The 23,513-nt window shown below is 44.3% G+C and overlaps 1 protein-coding gene across 1 annotated transcript in view; it reads right to left on the bottom strand.

Annotated features, from left to right (window-relative positions):
* LOC120022027 (cytoplasmic dynein 1 intermediate chain 1) overlaps window positions 1–23,513 on the bottom strand; it is a 464,568-nt gene that overhangs the window by 25,092 nt on the left and 415,963 nt on the right. The window contains 3 exon segments of the mRNA XM_038965825.1: window positions 18,930–19,071; window positions 19,271–19,404; window positions 22,123–22,236. Coding sequence (XP_038821753.1) covers window positions 18,930–19,071; window positions 19,271–19,404; window positions 22,123–22,236 — 390 coding nt within the window.

Below are 23,513 nucleotides of genomic sequence, written 5' to 3'. Positions count from 1 at the left end.
AACACCTGACCAGAGACACACACACACACACCAACACCTGACCAGAGACACACACACACCTGACCACACACACACACCTGACCAGAGACATACACACACACACCTGACCAGAGACACACACACACACACCAACACCTGACCAGAGACACACACACACACACCAACACCTGACCACACACACACACCTGACCACACACACACACCTGACCACACACACACACACACACACACACACACACACACACACACACACACACACACACACACACACACACACACACACACACACACACACACACACACACACACACACACACACACACACACACACACCTGACCAGAGACACACACACACACACACACACACCTGACCAGAGACACACACACACACACACCTGACCAGAGACACACACACACACACACCTGACCAGAGACACACACACACACACACCTGACCAGAGACACACACACACACACACCAATGAAAACCTTAAGAGAGAACCAATTTCAAGCCTCAATTGAAACGGTTTGCCAGCCATTAACATGAAGGTCAACGTTTTCTTCATTTGCCTTTTACATCAGTCTATGGGCTGAGTGAGTGACTCATCACTGTCTCTCCCCTCTCTCTATCTTCTCTCTCTCTCTTGCTCTCTGTCAAACTTGTTCTGAGTCACATACTGTATAACTGTCTATATAATCTGAATGTAGCTTTTAGGATCTCAGTATCTAATCCACAGCAACACGTCCAGATCCCAGCGGCGCCGGCATTGAGGCTGCTCTTTATACACACACACACACTTTAAATTATAAACAGAATTTGCCAAGTTCTGATTATGGACTAGCTATTGCTCCAAATAAAACCCCAGATCGCAGAGAACTTCCACCCTGTAGATTCTAAACTGGAGTTCCAACAGAAAGAATCCTGGCCTGTAGATTCTAAACTGGAATTACAACAGAGAGAATCCTGGTCTGTAGATTCTAAACTGGACTTCAAACAGAGAGAATCCTGGTCTGTAGATTCTAAACTGGAATTCCAACAGAGAGAATCCTGGCCTGTAGATTCTAAACTGGAGTTCCAACAGAGAGAATCCTGGTCTGTAGATTCTAAACTGGAGTTCCAACAGAGAGAATCCTGGTCTGTAGATTCTAAACTGGAGTTCCAACAGAGAGAATCCTGGTCTGTAGATTCTAAACTGGAGTTCAAACATAGGAAACATGGACAAAAGTATCTACGGTTTGCAACTGCACATGGAGACAAAGATCGTACTTTTGGAGAAATGTCCTCTGGCCTGATGAAACAAAAATAGAACTGTTTGGCCATAATGACCATCGTTATGTTCGGAGGAAAAAGGGGGATGCTTGCAAGCCAAAGAACACCATCCCAACCGTGAAGCACGGGCGTGGCAGCATCATGTTGTGGGGGTGCTTTGCTGCAGAAGGTACTTCACAAAATAGATGGCATTATGAGGATGGAAAATGATGTGGATATATTGAAGCAACATCTCAAGACATCAGTCAGGAAGATAAAGCTTGGTCGCAAATGGGTCTTCCAAATGGACAATGACCACAAACATACTTCCAAAGTTGTGGCAAAATGGCTTAAGGACAACAAAGTCAAGGTATTGGAGTGGCCATCACAAAGCCCTGACCTCAATCCTATAGAAAATTTGTGGGCAGAACTGAAAAAGTGTGTGTAAGCAAGGAGGCCTACAAACCTGACTCAGTTACACCAGGTCTGTCAGGAGGAAAGGGCCAAATTTCACCCAACTTATTGTTGGAAGCTTGTGGAAGGCTACCTGAAACGTTTGACCCAAGTTAAATAATTTAAATGCAATGCTACCAAATACTAATTGAGTGTATGTAAACTTCTGACCCACTGGGAATGTGATGTAAGAAATAAAAGCTGAAATAAATAATTCTCTACTATTATTCTGACATTTCACCTTCTTAAAATAAAGTGGTGATCCTAACTGACCTAAAACAGGGATTTTTTACTTGGATTAAATGTCAGGAATTGTGAAAAACTGAGTTTAAATCAAATCAAATTTATTTATATAGCCCTTCTTACATCAGCTGATATCTCAAAGTGCGGTACAGAAACCGAGCCTAAAACCCCAAACAGCAAGCAATGCAGGTGTAGAAGCACGGTGGCTAGGAAAAACTCCCTAGAAAGGCCAAAACCTAGGAAGAAACATAGAGAGGAACCAAGCTATGAGGGGTGGCCAGTCCTCTTCTGGCTGTGCCGGGTGGAGATTATAACAGAACATGGCCAAGATGTTCAAATGTTCATAAATGACCAGCATGGTCAAATAATAATAATCACAGTAGTTGTCGAGGGTGCAGCAAGTCAGCACCTCAGGAGTAAATGTCAGTTGGCTTTTCATAGCCGATCATTAAGAGTATCTCTATGACGTAAAGGTAACGTAAGGGTAATGGCGGACTGAAGGGATTTATGTAGAGCACCTCAAGATAAAACATAATATTCGAAATATCTGCTAAATTAGACTAAAATATTAGCACTACATAATCTGGTGAGTGATAACCTTCAATCTGGACAATAACACAAAACAAATCCTAAAACTAGAGACATTTATCGACAAATATTACGAAAACAGGCAACAACCAAACATGACGGAGAGTAAGACAGGGGAACCGATTACAAAACGAAAACGTGACTCTTCTACAGACACTGATGATTTAATATTCTCACCACCGGGAATGGTAAAGGTCGAAACCGATCTGTTAAAATCAATAAATGACAAACTGGGTATACTTGAATTAGTTAGTAAGGATATAAAAGAGTTGAAGGCAAGCCTAGAGATGAGTGATGAAAAAGCTGCGACATTGGAGAAGGAAACACACAAGCTAATAGCGACAGTCAATAAGATTGAAACAGAAATGAATGGAATTAAAAAGGAGAACACCGTTCTGAAGGAAGCCTTACTGGACATGCAAACTAGATCCATGAGAGAGAATTTGGTACTTACAGGTATCCAAGAAAAAGAAGGAGAAGTTCCTGAATCTATAGTTAGAGAGTTCCTCCTTACAGCGCTTCAGATTCCACGCGAAGTTATCGACAAAATCCAACTTGAACGCGTTCACCGCTTCGGACAGAGAGGGCAGAGGTACGAACGCCCAATCGTTGCCAAATTTGCTTCATTTAAAGATAAAATAATGGTTAAAAGCCTGGGTAAAAGACTTGCTGGGACCAAAATTGGCATGAATGATCAGTTTCCGAAGGAAATTGCAGAACGGCGTAAAGTTCTGTATCCAATTTTCAAAGAAAATAGATTAAAAGCGAAACGAGTAGCTCTCGTCGTTGATAAACTATATATTGATAACCAGTTGTTCAGAGACACAGACTACTCCATGGTTATTTTAAAAATTACAAAGTTCTCATAGACGAGGGAAATAAACACAATTCAAGCCCGGTTACTGATTGTAACAATACAATAAAAAATATAGCTTTTCTATAAATCTTCACATATAACTAATTGAACACACAAGCACTAATTCAACATAGTGAAGATAAAAACTAAGTAAACAGAAGGCACAGTATGTGTGGATGGTATGGTTTGTGTTTATTTTTTATTTTATTTGTTATGTTTGGAAAGTTGAGTGAGTGAGTAATGAAATGGTTGCATATCCCAGAGCCAATGTATTGCTGTGAGCCGGGTATGAGAGGGCTTTCAATGTTGTTCAGATGATGGATATACTTTTATAATGAATTATACGTCTTATTTATTTATTGTCCTATCATGGAGAACTACATTTTTTTTATTTTTTTTTATAAATTATATCTAATTATTTATTATCCTATTTTAATGGTACGGTCCATGGCACTATACCCTAGACACCCACCTGAATGACCCAGATACTAAGGAGAAGTCCCTAACTGTTTTATGTGCTCGCTGTAAGCGGTCTCTGTATGCAGCTAAAATGAGGTCAGAGACCAAGAGCAGCACTGCCCCCTCAAGATTCTGAGCCTGCTTGGCAGGGTTGGTCCTGCAAAGCCAAAGCCCCCTAAAGGGAGAGCATAATATACAAGGAAATTCTCAAAGCTGCTAATGAGAACCTTGACGACCTTGTACCTAGCCGGTGGGGATTCCGGTGGGGTGCCCCCACCCAGGCAGTGGCAGTGCTGGCAACACTAGCTGCAGTAACCCATGGGGAGGGGGTCACACTCGGACATTCAGAGAGGGGGTATATTATTGTGGCCCTGGCGGCACAAAATCAAAGTCGGACTGCATGGAGATGCGTGGGGACATGGTCATGACGGGTGGCCGTATTGTGGGTGTTTCAGGAATAAGGTGTACATTTGACCTCCATTATCTAGGATGTGACAATGGTAAATAAATCTCAATTTTTGCTCATTTTTTGTGCGGTCTTGCAGGCCTTCTCATGCAGCTGCAACTGCAAGTGCATTTGTAAATCATGACCCATCTTGAGTTGGGCTCTGGGATGGTGCAATTGTTGAGAAAGTGAGCTTATGGTTGTGTGGGGGTAAGGGCTGAGTGTGTGTGGGTGTATGTGTGTATCCCACAACTGTTGCGAAGGAAGAAGTAAAAGATGTTAGGGACAATAGAGGATGATCCACAGATATATATAATACAAATCGAGGTGAGGGCAATGGAAATGCATATGGCAATTGATCTTCTTCAATTCGGTAAATGGCACTGTATGCTCTTTTCAAAGAATGGATCCCAGTCGGTTCAGGGCTATGGGATACAGGGGGTCGAGGGTGGTCTGCCGGGCATTGGGATGACAAGCCATCTCGAGATGAAGCCTTTTAGCGGGTGGAATAGTAGGGACCAATTGGAGGTTTACTTAGTAGAAATGCAAATATCATGGTACAACTATATAGACACTCAATCATTATGTTACTTTTTAATAGTACGTTTACAAAAATATATTCTGATTAAAAGAATGAAAGGTGTGTCTCATTATGGTAAGTGGTGAAATAAGTATAGCCAGTTACAATTGTAATGGCTTAGCAGATAATAAGAAAAGACGATCAGTATTTACCTGGCTAAAAGAGAAGGATTATAATATCTATTGTTTACAGGAAACCCATTCAACAGTTTTAGATGAAGTTTTGTGGAAAAAGAACTGGGGGGGCAAAATATATTTCTCCCATGGGCAAAGAAATTCAAAAGGGGTGATGGTTTTAATTAACAATAATTTTGATCCAAATGTGCAAATTGTCCAAACAGTCAAGGTAGATGGATTATTTTAAATATGTTATTGGACAATAAACAAATATGGCTTGTTAACCTATACGGTCCGAATAATGATGATCCAAGCTTCTTTGAAAATATATATAAGAATTTATCAACTCTACAAGCAACACTAGACTCTATTATTATAGTGGGAGATTTTAATACGGTCTTAAATACCTCTATAGACCGGAAAGGAAATCACACTACAAACTATCACCCTCAGGCACTTAAGGAAATCATGAATGTCATGGATATATTGGAATTAGTGGATATATGGAGACTTAAATACCCTGATTTAGTGAGATATACATGGCGGAGGCTGAATCAAGCTAGTCGTCTTGACTACTTTCTTATACCATTCTCTCTGGCACCAAAAGTTAAAAAAGTGTTGATAGGGGACAGAATGCGGTCGGATCATCACATAATTGGCATATATATTTCTCTTACAGAATTTCCACGTGGGCGAGGATATTGGAAATTTAATCAAAGTCTACTAGATGATAAATTGTTTAGAACTAGGACAGAAGATTTTATAACTGACTTTTTCAGACATAACATAGGTACAGCAGATCCCCTTATTGTATGGGACACTTTTAAGTGTGCCTTTAGAGGCCATGCAATTCAGTACTCATCTATAAAACAAAGGGAATTTAGATCAAAAGAGTCCATATTAACAAAGGAAATTGAAGGACTAACAGTACAGTTAGATAGCAATAAAAACGGTACCATAGAGGCACAGAATAAGTTAGAGGAAAAACAAAAAGAAATGGAGGAACTTATTCAAGAAAGATCCAGTGTAATATATTATAAAAATAAAGCGAACTGGATGGAATATGGGGAAAAATGCACCAAATTCTTTTTCAATCTTCAATATAGAAATGCTACCAAAAAAAATGTATTAAAACTTGTTACAAATGATGGAGTCACGCATGATTCACCAAATGATATTTTGAAAGAGGAAGTAAAGTACTTTAAGAATATGTTTTCGTTTCAGGCTCCTCCATCTCCACTAACTGAAACTAATTGTATGGATTTTTTTCCTATTAATAATGTAAAATTAACATCTGTACAGAAAGACTCATGTGAAGGCCAAATTACAGAGGAGGAACTGCTTGATGCAATTGGGGCCTTTAAGGATGGGAAAACTCCAGGGCTGGATGGCATACCAGTGGAAGTATACAAAACTTTTTTTGATATACTCAAAGGGCCATTATTAGCTTGTTTTAACCACTCCTATATAAATGGTAGATTATCAGACACGCAACAAGAAGGTCTGATATCGTTATTACTGAAACAGGACCCAAGTGGTATATATAAAGATCCAGTCCAATTAAAAAATTGGAGACCTCTTACACTTCAGTGTTGTGATGCAAAAATCCTAGCAAAATGCTTGGCGCATAGAATAAAAAAAGTTTTGTCAGATATTATTCATCCTAATCAGACAGGTTTTTTACATGGACGATACATTGGAGATAATATAAGGCAAGTACTGGAAACAATAGAACACTATGAAATATCGGGGACACCAGGTCTGGTTTTCATAGCTGATTTTGAAAAGGCTTTTGATAAAGTACGACTGGAGTTTATATATAAATGCCTAGAATATTTCAATTTTGGGGAATCTCTTATAAAATGGGTTAAAATTATGTATAGTAACCCTAGGTGTAAAATAGTAAATAATGGCTACATCTCAGAAAATTTTAAACTATCTAGAGGAGTAAAACAAGGTTGTCCACTATCGGCATATCTATTTATTATTGCCATCGAAATGTTAGCTGTTAAAATTAGATCAAACATTAATATTAATGGATTAGAAATCCGTGGCTTAAAAACCAAGGTGTCATTATACGCTGATGATTCATGTTTTCTTTTAAAACCACAACTAGAGTCGCTCCACGGCCTCATAGAGGATCTAGATACCTTTGCTATCCTCTCTGGATTAAAACCAAATTATGATAAATGTACCATATTACGTATTGGATCACTAAAAAATACACATTTTATATTGCCATGTAGTTTACCAATTAAATGGTCTGACGGAGATGTGGACATACTCGGTATAAAAATCCCAAAAGAAAGAAATGATCTCACTCCAATAAATTTTTATAGAAAGTTAGCAAAAATAGATAAGATCTTGCTACCATGGAAAGGAAAATACTTGTCTATTTGTGGAAAAATCACCCTGATTAACTCTTTAGTCATATCACAGTTTACCTATTTGCTTATGGTTTTGCCTACACCTAGTGACCTGCTTTTTAAATTATATGAACAAAAAATATTCCATTTTATTTGGAACGGCAAGCCAGATACAATTAAAAGGGCCTATTTATATAACGAATATGAATTCGGAGGGCAGAAATTATTAAATATTAAAGCATTAGACCTCTCACTAAAGGCATCAGTCATACAAAAGTTATACTTAAATCCAAACTGGTTCTCTAGTAAATTGGTACGAATGTCTCATCCTATGTTCAAGAAGGGCCTTTTTCCCTTTATTCAGATTACACCTGCTCACTTTCGGTTGTTTGAAAAGGAAATAATCTCCAAAATATCCTTATTTTTTAAACAAGCCTTAGAAAGTTGGTTGCAATTTCAGTTTAATCCACCTGAAAGGACGGAACAAATAGTACAACAAATATTGTGGTTAAATTCAAATATAGTAATTGATAAAAAAACTGTATTTATCGAAGAAATGTTTAAAAAAGGTATAATTTTTGTGAATGATATCATAAATAGGACTGGTGGAGTTATGTCACACATGCAGCTAACACAGACATATGGAAATGTCTGCTCTACCCAAAATTACAACCAATTAATTGCAGCATTACCACAAAATGGAAGAGGCAAGTAGAAGGGGAAAAAAGTAAGGAACTTGTATGTCGGCCCTGTATTAAAGAACATAAATGGTTAAAGAAAAGTGTGATAAATAAAAACATATACCAATTTCATTTAAGGACCAAAAAACTGACAGCTGTGCCATATAAATTGCAAAATAGTTGGGAAGAGATTTTCGATGTACCCATTCCATGGCACAAGGTTTATGAATTGATACGCAAAACAACGCCGGATTCAAAACTTCGAATTTTTCAATTTAAATTACTGTACAAAATTCTTGCAACTAATAGAATGTTATATATATGGGGTATACAATCTTCCCAGCTCTGCAGATTCTGTTGTGAGGAGGCAGAGTCATTAGATCATTTATTTTGGTATTGTCCATATGTAGCTCGTTTTTGGTCACAGGTCCAGGAATGGCTGAAGAATTGCAACATTTGCCTAGAACTAACGCTACAGATAGCAATACTGGGGGATTTGAAAAGCCATAGTCAATCAATCAATAATATAATAATTATTTTAGCAAAAATGTTTATTTTTAATTTACAATCTGTAGAAGCTATGAGAATAGGAAGGTTCAAATCTTTTGTGAAGCATCACAGCACAGTTGAAAAATATATGGCAAATAAAAATCCGAAATGGATGATGTTGGAAGATAGATGGGAAGGGTTGAGTGGAACTGAAGGGTGGGACTAATAACAAGATAAACAATGTAGGGCATACGGGATCTGTGAAATGTGTATAGGTGCGGAGCTTTTGTGAAATAGCGCAGTTACAAGTGGAAATAAAATTGGATGGACAACAGAAATAGAGGAAGGACTAAGAACAAACAAGAGAGAACTATTATAAAGTAGACTGTGTCTGTAAAATAGGTATAAGATGTATAAATTGAAGGTAAAAGCAGAAGTGTTTATTAGTTTACTCCAATTGGGGGAGCGGTGGTAGGGTTGCGGGGAATAATAATAAAGGTATATTCTTTAAAAAAGTATGTATGTCTATATAGGTATGTGTATGTATATATGTGTATATGTATGCATGCGTGTATGGATATATATATTTACCCCCAAAAATATGGGGGATTGGAAATGATGCAGACAATTACATTGGAAGCAACATTCTTTCCGCAATATTAAGCTGATCCACCAAAAAAAAAAAAAAAGAGTATCTCTATCGCTCCTGCTGTCTCTAGAGAGTTGAAAACAGCAGGTCTGGGACAGGTACCATGTCCGGTGAACAGGTCAGGGTTCCATAGCCGCAGGCAGAACCGTTGAAACTGGAGCAGCAGCACGGCCAGGTGGACTGGGGACAGCAAGGAGTAATCATGCCAGGTAGTCCTGAGGCATGGTCCTAGGGCTCAGGTCCTCCGAGAGAGAGAAAGAAAGAGAGAAAGAGAGAATTAGAGAGAGCATAGTGAAATTCACACAGGACACCGGATAAGACAGGAGAAGTACTCCAGATATAACAAACTGACCCTAGCCCCCCGACACAAACTACTGCAGCATAAATACTGGAGGCTGAGACAGGAGGGGTCAGGAGACACTGTGGCCCCATCCGATGATACCCCCGGACAGGGCCAAATAGGAAGGATATAACCCCACCCACTTTGCCAAAGCACAGGCCCCACACCACTAGAGGGATATCTTCAACCACCAACTTACCATCCTGACACAAGGCCGAGTATAGCCCACAAAGATCTCCGCCACGGCACAACCCAAGGGGGGGCGCCAACCCAGACAGGAAGATCACGTCAGTGACTCAACCCACTCAAGTGACGCACCCCTCCTAGGGACAGCATGAAAGAGCACCAGTAAGCCAGTGACTCAGCCCCTGTAATAGGGTTAGAGAATCCCAGTGGAGAGAGGGGAACCGGCCAGGCAGAGACAGCTAGGGCGGTTCGTTGCTCCAGAGCCTTTCCGTTCACCTTCACACTCCTGGGCCAGACTACACTCAATCATATGACCCACTGAAGAGATGAGTCTTCAGTAAAGACTTAAAGGTTGAGACCGAGTCTGCATCTCTCACATGGGTAGGCAGACCATTCCATAAAAATGGAGCTCTATAGGAGAAAGCCCTGCCTCCAGCTGTTTGCTTAGAAATTCTAGGGACAATTAGGAGGCCTGCGTCTTGTGACCGTAGCGTACATGTAGGTATGTACGGCAGGACCAAATCGGAAAGATAGGTAGGAGCAAGCCCATGTAATGCTTTGTAGGTTAGCAGTAAAACCTTGAAATCAGCCCTTGCCTTAACAGGAAGCCAGTGTAGGGAGGCTAGCACTGGAGTAATATGATCAACTTTTTTGGTTCTAGTCAGGATTCTAGCAGCCGTATTTAGCACTAACTGAAGTTTATTTAGTGCTTTATCCGGGTAGACGGAAAGTAGAGCATTGCAGTAGTCTAACCTAGAAGTAACAAAAGCATGGATTAATGCAGTATTTCTGCATCATTTTTGGACAGAAAGTTTGATTTTTGCAATGTTACGTAGATGGAAAAAAGCTGTCCTTGAAACAGTCTTGATATGTTCGTCAAAAGAGAGATCAGGGTCCAGAGTAACGCCGAGGTCCTTCACAGTTTTATTTGAGATGACTTTACAACCATCAAGATTAATTGTCAGATTCAACAGAAGATCTCTTTGTTTCTTGGGACCTAGAACAAGCATCTCTGTTTTGTCCGAGTTTAAAAATAGAAAGTTTGCAGCCATCCACTTCCTTATGTCTGAAACACAGGCTTCTAGCGAGGGCAATTTTGGGGCTTCACCATGTTTCATTGAAATGTACAGCTGTGTGTCATCCGCATAGCAGTGAAAGTTAACATTATATTTTCAAATTACATCCCCAAGAGGTAAAATATATAGTGAAAACAATAGTGGTCCTAAAACGGAACCTTGAGGAACACCGACATTTACAGTTGATTTGTCAGAGGACAAACCATTCACAGAGACAAACTGATATCTTTCCGACAGATAAGATCTAAACCAGGCCAGAACTTGTCCATGTAGACCAATTTGGGTTTCCAATCTCTCCAAAAGAATGTGGTGATCGATGTATTAACCAAATGTATTTGGTTAAGGTGTTTGTAAACTTCCGACTTCAACTGTACATGTACAAATTACCTCGACTAACCTGTAACCCAACACATTGACTCGGTACCGGTACCCCCTGTATATAGCCTCTGTATTGTTATTTTATTGTCTTACTTAAAAAATATATATATACTTTTGATTATTTAGTAAATATTTTCTTAAAACTACACTGTTGGTTAAGGGCTTGTAAGTAAGCATTTCACGTTAAGGTCTACACCTGTTGTATTCGGTGCATGTGACAAATAACATTTGATTTGGTTTGATTTGATATAGGGAATAGGGTGCCATTTCATACACAGAAACTTTCTTCTATGGTCCCAACTAGATGCATTCTCAGTCTCTAGACGTCTCCCTGTCAACATCTCAGTCTAGCAGCTCACAACCTGAACCTACATGTTTTTACAACCACAATATTTGCAACATTCCGACTTCTGCATTCTGGCCTTTTTGTCTCTGTGGAGAGAGCGGTGTCTTTTGATGGCGTTGATTGGCAAGATGAAAGTAAACCTCTAGGGTAGCCTTAGGTAAGCAAAGGCTAGCCAGCTAAGGTGTGCCCACATCCACACACACACTTATGCACACATACACACACTTAAGCACACTCACTGGGACAGAAGACAAACATACATTCCTGTGGTACCCCTCAAAGGGGAGGAGATTCCTCAAACCCAAAGAATAACACACTCCTGCAAAAAGTTTTAATATCTGTCATGATATACTTCACATATGAGTTATAGACTTGGTGCATCTACACGTTGAACATATCACTGAATAATACATACACTTGCAGTATCTGAGCTTTGAGTGTATCTGTTGAGTGTACCATGATACATACACACATTAATATGTCACAGGTAAAAAAGTAAAAAAACAATGTTAGAGTTTACTGTATATCTGCAGCCTCCCTGGCCCCCGCTGCCTCTCTGTGGTTTACTGTATATCTGCAGCCTCCCTGGCCCCCGCTGTCTCTCTGTGGTTTACTGTATATCTGCAGCCTCCCTAGCCCCCGCTGCCTCTCTGTGGTTTACTGTATATCTGCAGCCTCCCTGGCCCCCGCTGCCTCTCTGTGGTTTACTGTATATCTGCAGCCTCCCTGGCCCCCGCTGCCTCTCTGTGGTTTACTGTATATCTGCAGCCTCCCTGGCCCCCGCTGCCTCTCTGTGGTTTACTGTATATCTGCAGCCTCCCTGGCCCCCGCTGCCTCTCTGTGGTTTACTGTATATCTGCAGCCTCCCTGGCCTCCGCTGTCTCTCTGTGGTTTACTGTATATCTGCAGCCTCCCTGGCCCCCGCTGTCTCTCTGTGGTTTACTGTATATCTGCAGCCTCCCTGGCCTCCGCTGTCTCTCTGTGGTTTACTGTATATCTGCAGCCTCCCTGGCCCCCGCTGTCTCTCTGTGGTTTACTGTATATCTGCAGCCTCCCTGGCCTCCACTATCTCTGTGGTTTACTGTATATCTGCAGCCTCCCTGGCCCCCGTTGCCTCTCTGTGGTTTACTGTATATCTGCAGCCTCCCTGGCCCCCGCTGCCTCTCTGTGGTTTACTGTATATCTGCAGCCTCCCTGGCCCCCGCTGCCTCTCTGTGGTTTACTGTATATCTGCAGCCTCCCTAGCCCCCGCTGCCTCTCTGTGGTTTACTGTATATCTGCAGCCTTCCTGGCCCCCGCTGCCTCTCTGTGGTTTACTGTATATCTGCAGCCTCCCTAGCCCCCGCTGCCTCTCTGTGGTTTACTGTATATCTGCAGCCTCCCTAGCCCCCGCTGCCTCTCTGTGGTTTACTGTATATCTGCAGCCTCCTTGGCCTCCTTGGTCTCTCTGTGGTTTACTGTATATCTGCAGCCTCCCTAGCCCCCGCTGTCTCTCTGTGGTTTACTGTATATCTGCAGCCTCCCTGGCCCCCGCTGCCTCTCTGTGGTTTACTGTATATCTGCAGCCTCCCTGGCCCCCGCTGCCTCTCTGTGGTTTACTGTATATCTGCAGCCTCCCTGGCCCCCGCTGTCTCTCTGTGGTTTACTGTATATCTGCAGCCTCCCTGGCCCCCGCTGCCTCTCTGTGGTTTACTGTATATCTGCAGCCTCCCTGGCCCCCGCTGCCTCTCTGTGGTTTACTGTATATCTGCAGCCTCCCTGGCCCCCGCTGCCTCTCTGTGGTTTACTGTATATCTGCAGCCTCCCTGGCCCCCGCTGTCTCTCTGTGGTTTACTGTATATCTGCAGCCTCCCTGGCCTCCACTATCTCTCTGTGGTTTACTGTATATCTGCAGCCTCCCTGGCCCCCGCTGCCTCTCTGTGGTTTACTGTATATCTGCAGCCTCCCTGGCCCCCGCTGCCTCTCTGTGGTTTACTGTATATCTGCAGCCTCCCTGGCCCCCGCTGTCTCTCTGTGGTTTACTGTATATCTGCAGCCTCCCTGGCCCCCGCTGCCTCTCTGTGGTTTACTGTATATCTGCAGCCTCCCTGGCCCCCGCTGCCTCTCTGTGGTTTACTGTATATCTGCAGCCTCCCTGGCCCCCGCTGCCTCTCTGTGGTTTACTGTATATCTGCAGCCTCCCTGGCCCCCGCTGTCTCTCTGTGGTTTACTGTATATCTGCAGCCTCCCTGGCCCCCGCTGTCTCTCTGTGGTTTACTGTATATCTGCAGCCTCCCTGGCCCCCGCTGCCTCTCTGTGGTTTACTGTATATCTGCAGACTCCCTGGCCCCCGCTGCCTCTCTGTGGTTTACTGTATATCTGCAGCCTCCCTGGCCCCCGCTGCCTCTCTGTGGTTTACTGTATATCTGCAGCCTCCCTGGCCCCCGCTGCCTCTCTGTGGTTTACTGTATATCTGCAGCCTCCCTGGCCCCCGCTGCCTCTCTGTGGTTTACTGTATATCTGCAGCCTCCCTAGCCCCCGCTGTCTCTCTGTGGTTTACTGTATATCTGCAGCCTCCCTGGCCCCCGCTGTCTCTCTGTGGTTTACTGTATATCTGCAGCCTCCCTGGCCCCCGCTGCCTCTCTGTGGTTTACTGTATATCTGCAGCCTCCCTGGCCCCCGCTGCCTCTCTGTGGTTTACTGTATATCTGCAGCCTCCCTGGCCCCCGCTGCCTCTCTGTGGTTTACTGTATATCTGCAGCCTCCCTGGCCCCCGCTGCCTCTCTGTGGTTTACTGTATATCTGCAGCCTCCCTGGCCCCCGCTGTCTCTCTGTGGTTTACTGTATATCTGCAGCCTCCCTGGCCCCCGCTGTCTCTCTGTGGTTTACTGTATATCTGCAGCCTCCCTGGCCCCCGCTGCCTCTCTGTGGTTTACTGTATATCTGCAGCCTCCCTGGCCCCCGCTGCCTCTCTGTGGTTTACTGTATATCTGCAGCCTCCCTGGCCCCCGCTGCCTCTCTGTGGTTTACTGTATATCTGCAGCCTCCCTGGCCCCCGCTGCCTCTCTGTGGTTTACTGTATATCTGCAGCCTCCCTAGCCCCCGCTGCCTCTCTGTGGTTTACTGTATATCTGCAGCCTCCCTGGCCCCCGTTGCCTCTCTGTGGTTTACTGTATATCTGCAGCCTCCCTGGCCTCCGCTGCCTCTCTGTGGTTTACTGTATATCTGCAGCCTCCCTGGCCCCCGCTGCCTCTCTGTGGTTTACTGTATATCTGCAGCCTCCCTGGCCTCCGCTGCCTCTCTGTGGTTTACTGTATATCTGCAGACTCCCTGGCCTCCACTATCTCTCTGTGGTTTACTGTATATCTGCAGCCTCCCTGGCCCCCGTTGCCTCTCTGTGGTTTACTGTATATCTGCAGCCTCCCTGGCCTCCTTGGTCTCTCTGTGGTTTACTGTATATCTGCAGCCTCCCTGGCCTCCTTGGTCTCTCTGTGGTTTACTGTATATCTGCAGCCTCCCTGGCCCCCGCTGCCTCTCTGTGGTTTACTGTATATCTGCAGCCTCCATGGCCTCCTTGGTCTCTCTGTGGTTTACTGTATATCTGCAGCCTCTCTGTGGTTTACTGTATATCTGCAGCCTCCTTGGCCTCCTTGGTCTCTCTGTGGTTTACTGTATATCTGCAGCCTCCCTGGCCCCCGCTGCCTCTCTGTGGTTTACTGTATATCTGCAGCCTCCCTAGCCCCCGCTGCCTCTCTGTGGTTTACTGTATATCTGCAGCCTCCCTGGCCCCCGCTGTCTCTCTGTGGTTTACTGTATATCTGCAGCCTCCCTGGCCTCCGCTGCCTCTCTGTGGTTTACTGTATATCTGCAGCCTCCCTGGTCCCCGCTGCCTCTCTGTGGTTTACTGTATATCTGCAGCCTCCCTGGCCCCCGCTGCCTCTCTGTGGTTTACTGTATATCTGCAGCCTCCCTGGCCCCCGCTGTCTCTCTGTGGTTTACTGTATATCTGCAGCCTCCCTGGCCTCCGCTGTCTCTCTGTGGTTTACTGTATATCTGCAGCCTCCCTGGCCTCCGCTGTCTCTCTGTGGTTTACTGTATATCTGCAGCCTCCCTGGCCCCCGCTGTCTCTCTGTGGTTTACTGTATATCTGCAGCCTCCCTAGCCCCCGCTGCCTCTGTGGTTTACTGTATATCTGCAGCCTCCCTGGCCCCCGCTGCCTCTCTGTGGTTTACTGTATATCTGCAGCCTCCCTGGCCCCCGCTGTCTCTCTGTGGTTTACTGTATATCTGCAGCCTCCCTAGCCCCCGCTGCCTCTCTGTGGTTTACTGTATATCTGCAGCCTCCTTGGCCTCCTTGGTCTCTCTGTGGTTTACTGTATATCTGCAGCCTCCCTGGCCCCCGCTGTCTCTCTGTGGTTTACTGTATATCTGCAGCCTCCCTGGCCCCCGCTGTCTCTCTGTGGTTTACTGTATATCTGCAGCCTCCCTGGCCCCCGCTGTCTCTCTGTGGTTTACTGTATATCTGCAGCCTCCCTGGCCCCCGCTGCCTCTCTGTGGTTTACTGTATATCTGCAGCCTCCCTGGCCCCCGCTGCCTCTCTGTGGTTTACTGTATATCTGCAGCCTCCCTAGCCCCCGCTGCCTCTCTGTGGTTTACTGTATATCTGCAGCCTCCTTGGCCTCCTTGGTCTCTCTGTGGTTTACTGTATATCTGCAGCCTCCCTGGCCTCCTTGGTCTCTCTGTGGTTTACTGTATATCTGCAGCCTCCCTGGCCCCCACTGCCTCTCTGTGGTTTACTGTATATCTGCAGCCTCCTTGGCCTCCTTGGTCTCTCTGTGGTTTACTGTATATCTGCAGCCTCCCTGGCCCCCGCTGCCTCTCTGTGGTTTACTGTATATCTGCAGCCTCCCTGGCCCCCGCTGTCTCTCTGTGGTTTACTGTATATCTGCAGCCTCCCTGGCCCCCGCTGCCTCTCTGTGGTTTACTGTATATCTGCAGCCTCCCTGGCCTCCACTATCTCTCTGTGGTTTACTGTATATCTGCAGCCTCCCTGGCCCCCGCTGTCTCTCTGTGGTTTACTGTATATCTGCAGCCTCCCTGGCCCCCGCTGTCTCTCTGTGGTTTACTGTATATCTGCAGCCTCCCTGGCCCCCGCTGCCTCTCTGTGGTTTACTGTATATCTGCAGCCTCCCTGGCCTCCGCTGTCTCTCTGTGGTTTACTGTATATCTGCAGCCTCCCTGGCCCCCGCTGTCTCTCTGTGGTTTACTGTATATCTGCAGCCTCCCTGGCCCCCGCTGCCTCTCTGTGGTTTACTGTATATCTGCAGCCTCCCTGGCCCCCGCTGCCTCTCTGTGGTTTACTGTATATCTGCAGCCTCCCTAGCCCCCGCTGTCTCTCTGTGGTTTACTGTATATCTGCAGCCTCCCTGGCCTCCACTATCTCTCTGTGGTTTACTGTATATCTGCAGCCTCCCTGGCCCCCGCTGCCTCTCTGTGGTTTACTGTATATCTGCAGCCTCCCTGGCCTCCACTATCTCTCTGTGGTTTACTGTATATCTGCAGCCTCCCTGGCCCCCGCTGCCTCTCTGTGGTTTACTGTATATCTGCAGCCTCCCTGGCCCCCGCTGCCTCTCTGTGGTTTACTGTATATCTGCAGCCTCCCTGGCCCCCGCTGCCTCTCTGTGGTTTACTGTATATCTGCAGCCTCCCTGGCCCCCGCTGCCTCTCTGTGGTTTACTGTATATCTGCAGCCTCCCTAGCCCCCGCTGCCTCTCTGTGGTTTACTGTATATCTGCAGCCTCCCTGGCCCCCGCTGCCTCTCTGTGGTTTACTGTATATCTGCAGCCTCCCTGGCCCCCGCTGCCTCTCTGTGGTTTACTGTATATCTGCAGCCTCCCTGGCCCCCGCTGCCTCTCTGTGGTTTACTGTATATCTGCAGCCTCCCTAGCCCCCGCTGCCTCTCTGTGGTTTACTGTATATCTGCAGCCTCCCTGGCCCCCGCTGCCTCTCTGTGGTTTACTGTATATCTGCAGCCTCCCTGGCCCCCGCTGCCTCTCTGTGGTTTACTGTATATCTGCAGCCTCCCTGGCCCCCGCTGCCTCTCTGTGGTTTACTGTATATCTGCAGCCTCCCTGGCCCCTGCTGTCTCTCTGTGGTTTACTGTATATCTGCAGCCTCCCTGGCCCCCGCTGTCTCTCTGTGGTTTACTGTATATCTGCAGCCTCCCTAGCCCCCGCTGCCTCTCTGTGGTTTACTGTATATCTGCAGCCTCCCTGGCCCCCGCTGTCTCTCTGTGGTTTACTGTATATCTGCAGCCTCCCTGGCCTCCGCTGTCTCTCTGTGGTTTACTGTATATCTGCAGCCTCCCTGGCCCCCGCTGTCTCTCTGTGGTTTACTGTATATCTGCAGCCTCCCTAGCCCCCGCTGTCTCTCTGTGGTTTACTGTATATCTGCAGCCTCCCTGGCCCCCGCTGCCTCTCTGTGGTTTACTGTATATCAAATTGATCCAGGCTGAAGATGAACATGTTTTCATTGTCTGTTTTCTATTTTAGGTTTGTATTTATTTTGGTTTTCATGCTATCTTGGTCTTTCAGTGGAGTGAGTCTTTTGATGGGGTCATCTCTTCTTTCCTCTACCCTCCCCTCGTCTCCTCTACCCTCCTCGTCTCTTCCCTCCTCGTCTCTTCTTCGTAAACCAACACTGTGGCCTTCCAGCACAATGTATTTCTCCCTCCCTTCTCCCTTCCTTCCTCCCTCTGTCGGTCTCTGTGGTGATTGTGGTGCGCTCCTCTGTCTCCAGACAGAAAGGCCAGAATGGGAGATAGAGGAGTTCCGCAGCAGTCTGCAGCCTCCCTGGCCCCCGCTGCCTCTCTGTGGTTTGAACCCCAGTCAACAGCCTCACTCCTCCCCTTCTCTCCATCCCTCATTCCCTTTCTTCATCCATACTTTGCTTCCTCGCTCCACAGTCCACTCCAGTCCAGTCGGTTCACTGCCACGGACACATAACCTCCTTCCCTCCTCCCTCTCCTTCCCTCCTCCCTCTCCTTCCCTCCTCCCTTCAAAAATGTATCCAGTTTAGCTCCTCTCAGTCCAGTCCATTCATGTTGAAGCTTGAACCAGACAGTGAAAGGAGACCTGGAGGACACAAGTTGAAATGAAGAGCTCTTCTTACCTCAGTGCTCCACAGTTTGACAGTCCAGTATAAAGAGCTCTTCTTACCTCAGTGCTCCACAGTTTGACAGTCCAGTATAAAGAGCTCTTCTTACCTCAGTGCTCCACAGTTTGACAGTCCAGTATAAGGAGCTCTTCTTACCTTAGTGCTCCACAGTTTGACAGTCCAGTATAAAGAGCTCTTCTTACCTCAGTGCTCCACAGTTTGACAGTCCAGTATAAAGAGTTCTTCTTACCTCAGTGTTCCACAGTTTGACAGTCCAGTATAAAGAGCTCTTCTTACCTCAGTGCTCCACAGTTTGACAGTCCAGTCGAACGACGAGGTGACGAAGAGGTGGGAGAAGTCTACAGGGCCAACGGCGTTGTGACAGCTGAGGCCCGTCACAGGCCCATGGTGTCCCTCGAACATTTCACAGATCCCCTTGCTACAAAGGAGCATGGGAGAGAGAGAGAGAGCATGTCAGAGAGAAGAGAGGACACATTTTGGGGGGCAGGAGCTTGTAGCTGGTATTATTACGCTTATGAGATACACTGTATAAAAACATTAAACTTAAAGTGTGTGTGTGTGTGTGTGTGTGTGTGTGTGTGTGTGTGTGTGTGTGTGTGTGTGTGCGTTCCTCTAACCTGCCATGTCTAGATGCGGTGTACACGGTTCCCTCCTCACTCCCCACCACATAATTATTGACGTCTCCAGTGGGGAACGCCATGCCTGTCACAGCCACAGCTTTAGACTTGTTGTACACCAGCTCCATGCTCTCCTACAACACACACACACACACACACACAGGGTTAAATGGTTCAACCTCATGTTCACAAAAAACACAATTATCGTACGGTAGTCTGCACATGGCTGCTATCATCATGTACTTTCAGAAGTGTTAAGATTGTTTGTGCTGACCTAGTTACAATGAGTCTAACATACATCACATAGACATACAGTTATATAGTTATATAGCACATATTGTGTTTGATAGGGTTTTGTCATGGAATTAGTTACACAGTTTGATAGGGCTTTGTCATGGAATTAGTTACACCTTTTGCTAGGGCTTTGTCATGGAATTAGTTACACCTTTTGCTAGGGCTTTGTCATGGAATTAGTTACACCTTTTGCTAGGGCTTTGTCATGGAATTAGTTACACCTTTTGCTAGGGCTTTGTCATGGAATTAGTTACACCTTTTGCTAGGGCTTTGTCATGGAATTAGTTACACCTTTTGCTAGGGCTTTGTCATGGAATTAGTTACACCTTTTGCTAGGGCTTTGTCATGGAATTAGTTACACCTTTTGCTAGGGCTTTGTCATGGAATTAGTTACACCTTTTGCTAGGGCTTTGTCATGGAATTAGTTACACCTTTTGCTAGGGCTTTGTCATGGAATTAGTTACACCTTTTGCTAGGGCTTTGTCATGGAATTAGTTACACCGTTTGATAGGGTTTTGTCATGGAATTAGTTACACCTTTTGTATGAGTCAGTTATAGCACCATTCTCTTTAATGACAATATGCAATATGTCATACACAGTGTAACTGACAATTAACCTGTAAGTCCACGTCGTTGTTTCTTTGTTTGAATTGTTTACGTCTTCGCTGTGCGTGGGAAATGATAAGACAAGCGGAACTACGTGGCTAATAACTGTTGTAACGGGGACCATTATCGTAGCAACACACCTTTGGAGTGAAGGCAATCCCGCGCTGTGTTAGCTAAGTTTTCATGTCTTCAGGTGTAGCTCGTAAAGGTTGAAGTGTGTATGTTAGGATGGTAACGTTATAATAATTAAGGATGAACCGTGAATTCATGCCAGTAATAATAAGTGTGACGTTTTTGATTTCCTCCATTCTGTAATAAGCAGCCAATGAGGTATTTTTCCTTTATTTATGTGTTTAATCTGATACTGTTATAGCTCCGGCTAAACTGTTTATGTATGTAAGCACTTCAGAGTTATATCAAGCTAATAAGTCACTCGTAAGACAAGAAGGTTTTAAGAGTGTGGTTAACTGTATTTTCATTTACTTTATAGTTCTCACGGAAGGTGATAATTCTGACTAAAACTACAGAATAAAGCCGCCAGTTAAAATCAAGGAACGGTTGTGCTCGTGGTTACTGGAGGGAGCTACATACAGTACCAGTAAAAGGTTTGGACACACCTACTCATTCAAGGGTTTTTCTTTATTTTTACTATTTTCTACATTGAAGTTGGTTGAGAGAATGCCAAGAGTGTGCAAAGCTGTCATAAAGGCAAAGGGTGGCTACTTTGAAAAATCTAAAATCTAGAATCTATTTTGATTTGTTTAACACTTTTTCATTACTACATGATTCCATATGTGTTATTTCATAGTTTTGATGTTTTCACTATTATTCTACAATGTAGAAAATAGTAAAAATGAAAAGTAGTAGGTGTAGGTGTGAGATGGCCCTTATGGTCCGGTTGAAATATTATCGATTATGTTTGTTAAAAACAACCTGAGGATTGATTATAAAAAACATTTGACATGTTTCTACGACCATTACGGATACTTTTTGGAATTTGTCGAACGGAACAAGGCTTTGGTTTTCTGAACATAACGCGCAACCCAAATGGCGTTTTTTTGTGATAAAAGTAATATTTATTGAACAAAAAGAACATTTGTTGTGTAACTGGGAGTCTCGTGAGTGCAAACATCCAAAGATTATCAAAGGTAAGCGATTCATTTTATTGCTTTTCTGACTTTCGTGACTAAGCTAACCAAGCTAATATAAGGCTAACTGTTGTAGCATTGATTGCTACACTCACAAAAGCTTGGATTTCTTTCGCTGTAAAGTATATTTTCAAAATCTGACACGATAGGTGGATTAACAACAAGCTAAGCTGTGTTTTGGTATATTTCACTTGTGATTGCATGATTATAAATATTTTTAGTAATATTTTTTAATCTGATACGTTTGGAAATGTTCTTCTTCCTTTCAGGACCGGAACGAGGCTGTAGTTTTCTCAACATAACGCGCAACCCAAATGGTGTTTTTTTGTTTTAAAAGTAATATTTATCGAACAAAAAGAACATTTATTGTGTAACTGGGAGTCTCGTGAGTGCAAACATCAGAAGATTATCTAAGGTAAGCGATTAATTTTATTGCTTTTCTGACTTTCGTGACCATGCTAATTTGGGGCTAGCTGTTGTAGCATTGATTGCTACACTCACAAAAGCTTGGATTTCTTTCGCTGTAAAGTATATTTTCAAAATCTGACACGATAGGTGGATTAACAACAACCTAAGCTGTGTTTTGGTATATTTCACTTGTGATTGCATGATTATAAATATTTTTTGTCATATTTTTGCATTTGGCGCCCTGCAATTCTAACGGTTGTTTAGGAAAATGATCCCGTAAAAGGGATCCGTAGCGCAGAGAAGTTAAATGGTACAGATTCCTGACTGTGGATCAATTTGAAGAAATGGGCCTTAATTCTACAGGTCAGGTAGGACTGACCCTGGAACAGCTCTTACCTGTGGCTGAGAGAGCATGTCAAGACTCCAGGAGCACATCCTGCCGTCTGTGGACACGGTGATCAGGTTGTTGGCATTCTGGGTTCCCACCACGTTTACACAGTATACCGGGTGCTATAGTACAGACAGGAAAAACAGGAAGGACAGACACATGAAGAGAATGGCCATTTGTAAACACACTGGATGCTATCAGAATCATCTTTTATTTGCCAAATACTTTTGCATGTATAGGAATTTGACTTGGTGAAATGGTGCTGCTACGATAAACAGAATACACAGACAACATACTGTATGTAGAAGCAGTTTCAAATCAACATCAGGAATGTACACTATGTACACCGTACGCTAATAACTACAAGCTTCATATAATACTAAGCTACATTATACCACTGAAGTTCCAATTGTTATTTAATTCCGATCTACATACTAGTGTTGTTTCTTAAATAGCTCTACACTTAATACTTATACTACTTTCAATAAGCTGTAGTGTATTATTTCACATGTATTTTCCTCCACAAACTGTAATATCTTATGAAAGACATTAGCAGATATGAAGTGAATCTGCACATCCATCTACAATATGTCTTCCTATAACCCTGAGACGACACAAAGCTCTTATTGAGTGATGAGATGCCAATGTGCAACAGACCCTTACTCCAACTTGGCACCGTCATCCGGCGCTGTGCAAATACAGCGGGTTGTGTGAAACCATTATGTAATTATTGCCCTCAAATTGATTTTTGTTTGGCGCCCACAAAGGCCCCTTTCAGAAGGCCTAGACATAGTCTCTCATTATTGGGGGCATGTATGGCATCCAGGGGCAGTGTGTGTGTGTACATGTGCCTGCCTCTGTGTGTGTGTGTGTGTGTGTATGTGTGTGTGTGTGTGTGTGTGTGTGTGTGTGTGTGTGTGTGTGTGTGTGTGTGTGCGTGTGTGTGTGCGTGTGCGTGATTGTGCGTGCACTTGCGCGCGCGCGCGTGTGTGTGTGAAGCTACAATGATTCCCCCCTACTCCCACCACCACCATTAAACTTTATTGCCTGCCTTGGTGGTATTCACAATGTGTTGAGACTCAGAAGGCTTGTTGGGGATGAAGTATATGATAGGACAAAGTATAGGACAGGTATATAAGATATAGTATATAAGATATAGAATAGGATATACAGTTGAAGTCAGAAGTTTACATACACTTAGTTTGGAGTCATTAAAACTAGTTTTTCAAACACTCCCCAAATTTCTTGTTAACAAACTATAGTTTTGGCAAGTTGGTTAGGACATGTACTTTGTGCATGACACAAGTAATTTTCCCAACAATTGTTGACAGACAGATTATTTCACCTATAATTCACTGTATCACAATTCCAGTGGGTCAGAAGTTCACATACACTAAGT

The sequence above is a fragment of the Salvelinus namaycush genome, chromosome 27 (genome assembly GCF_016432855.1).
Source record: "Salvelinus namaycush isolate Seneca chromosome 27, SaNama_1.0, whole genome shotgun sequence".
Classification (NCBI taxonomy): domain Eukaryota; kingdom Metazoa; phylum Chordata; class Actinopteri; order Salmoniformes; family Salmonidae; genus Salvelinus; species Salvelinus namaycush.
The sequence above is the reverse complement of the archived record's forward strand: the minus strand, read 5'-3'. Positions and strand labels throughout refer to the sequence as shown.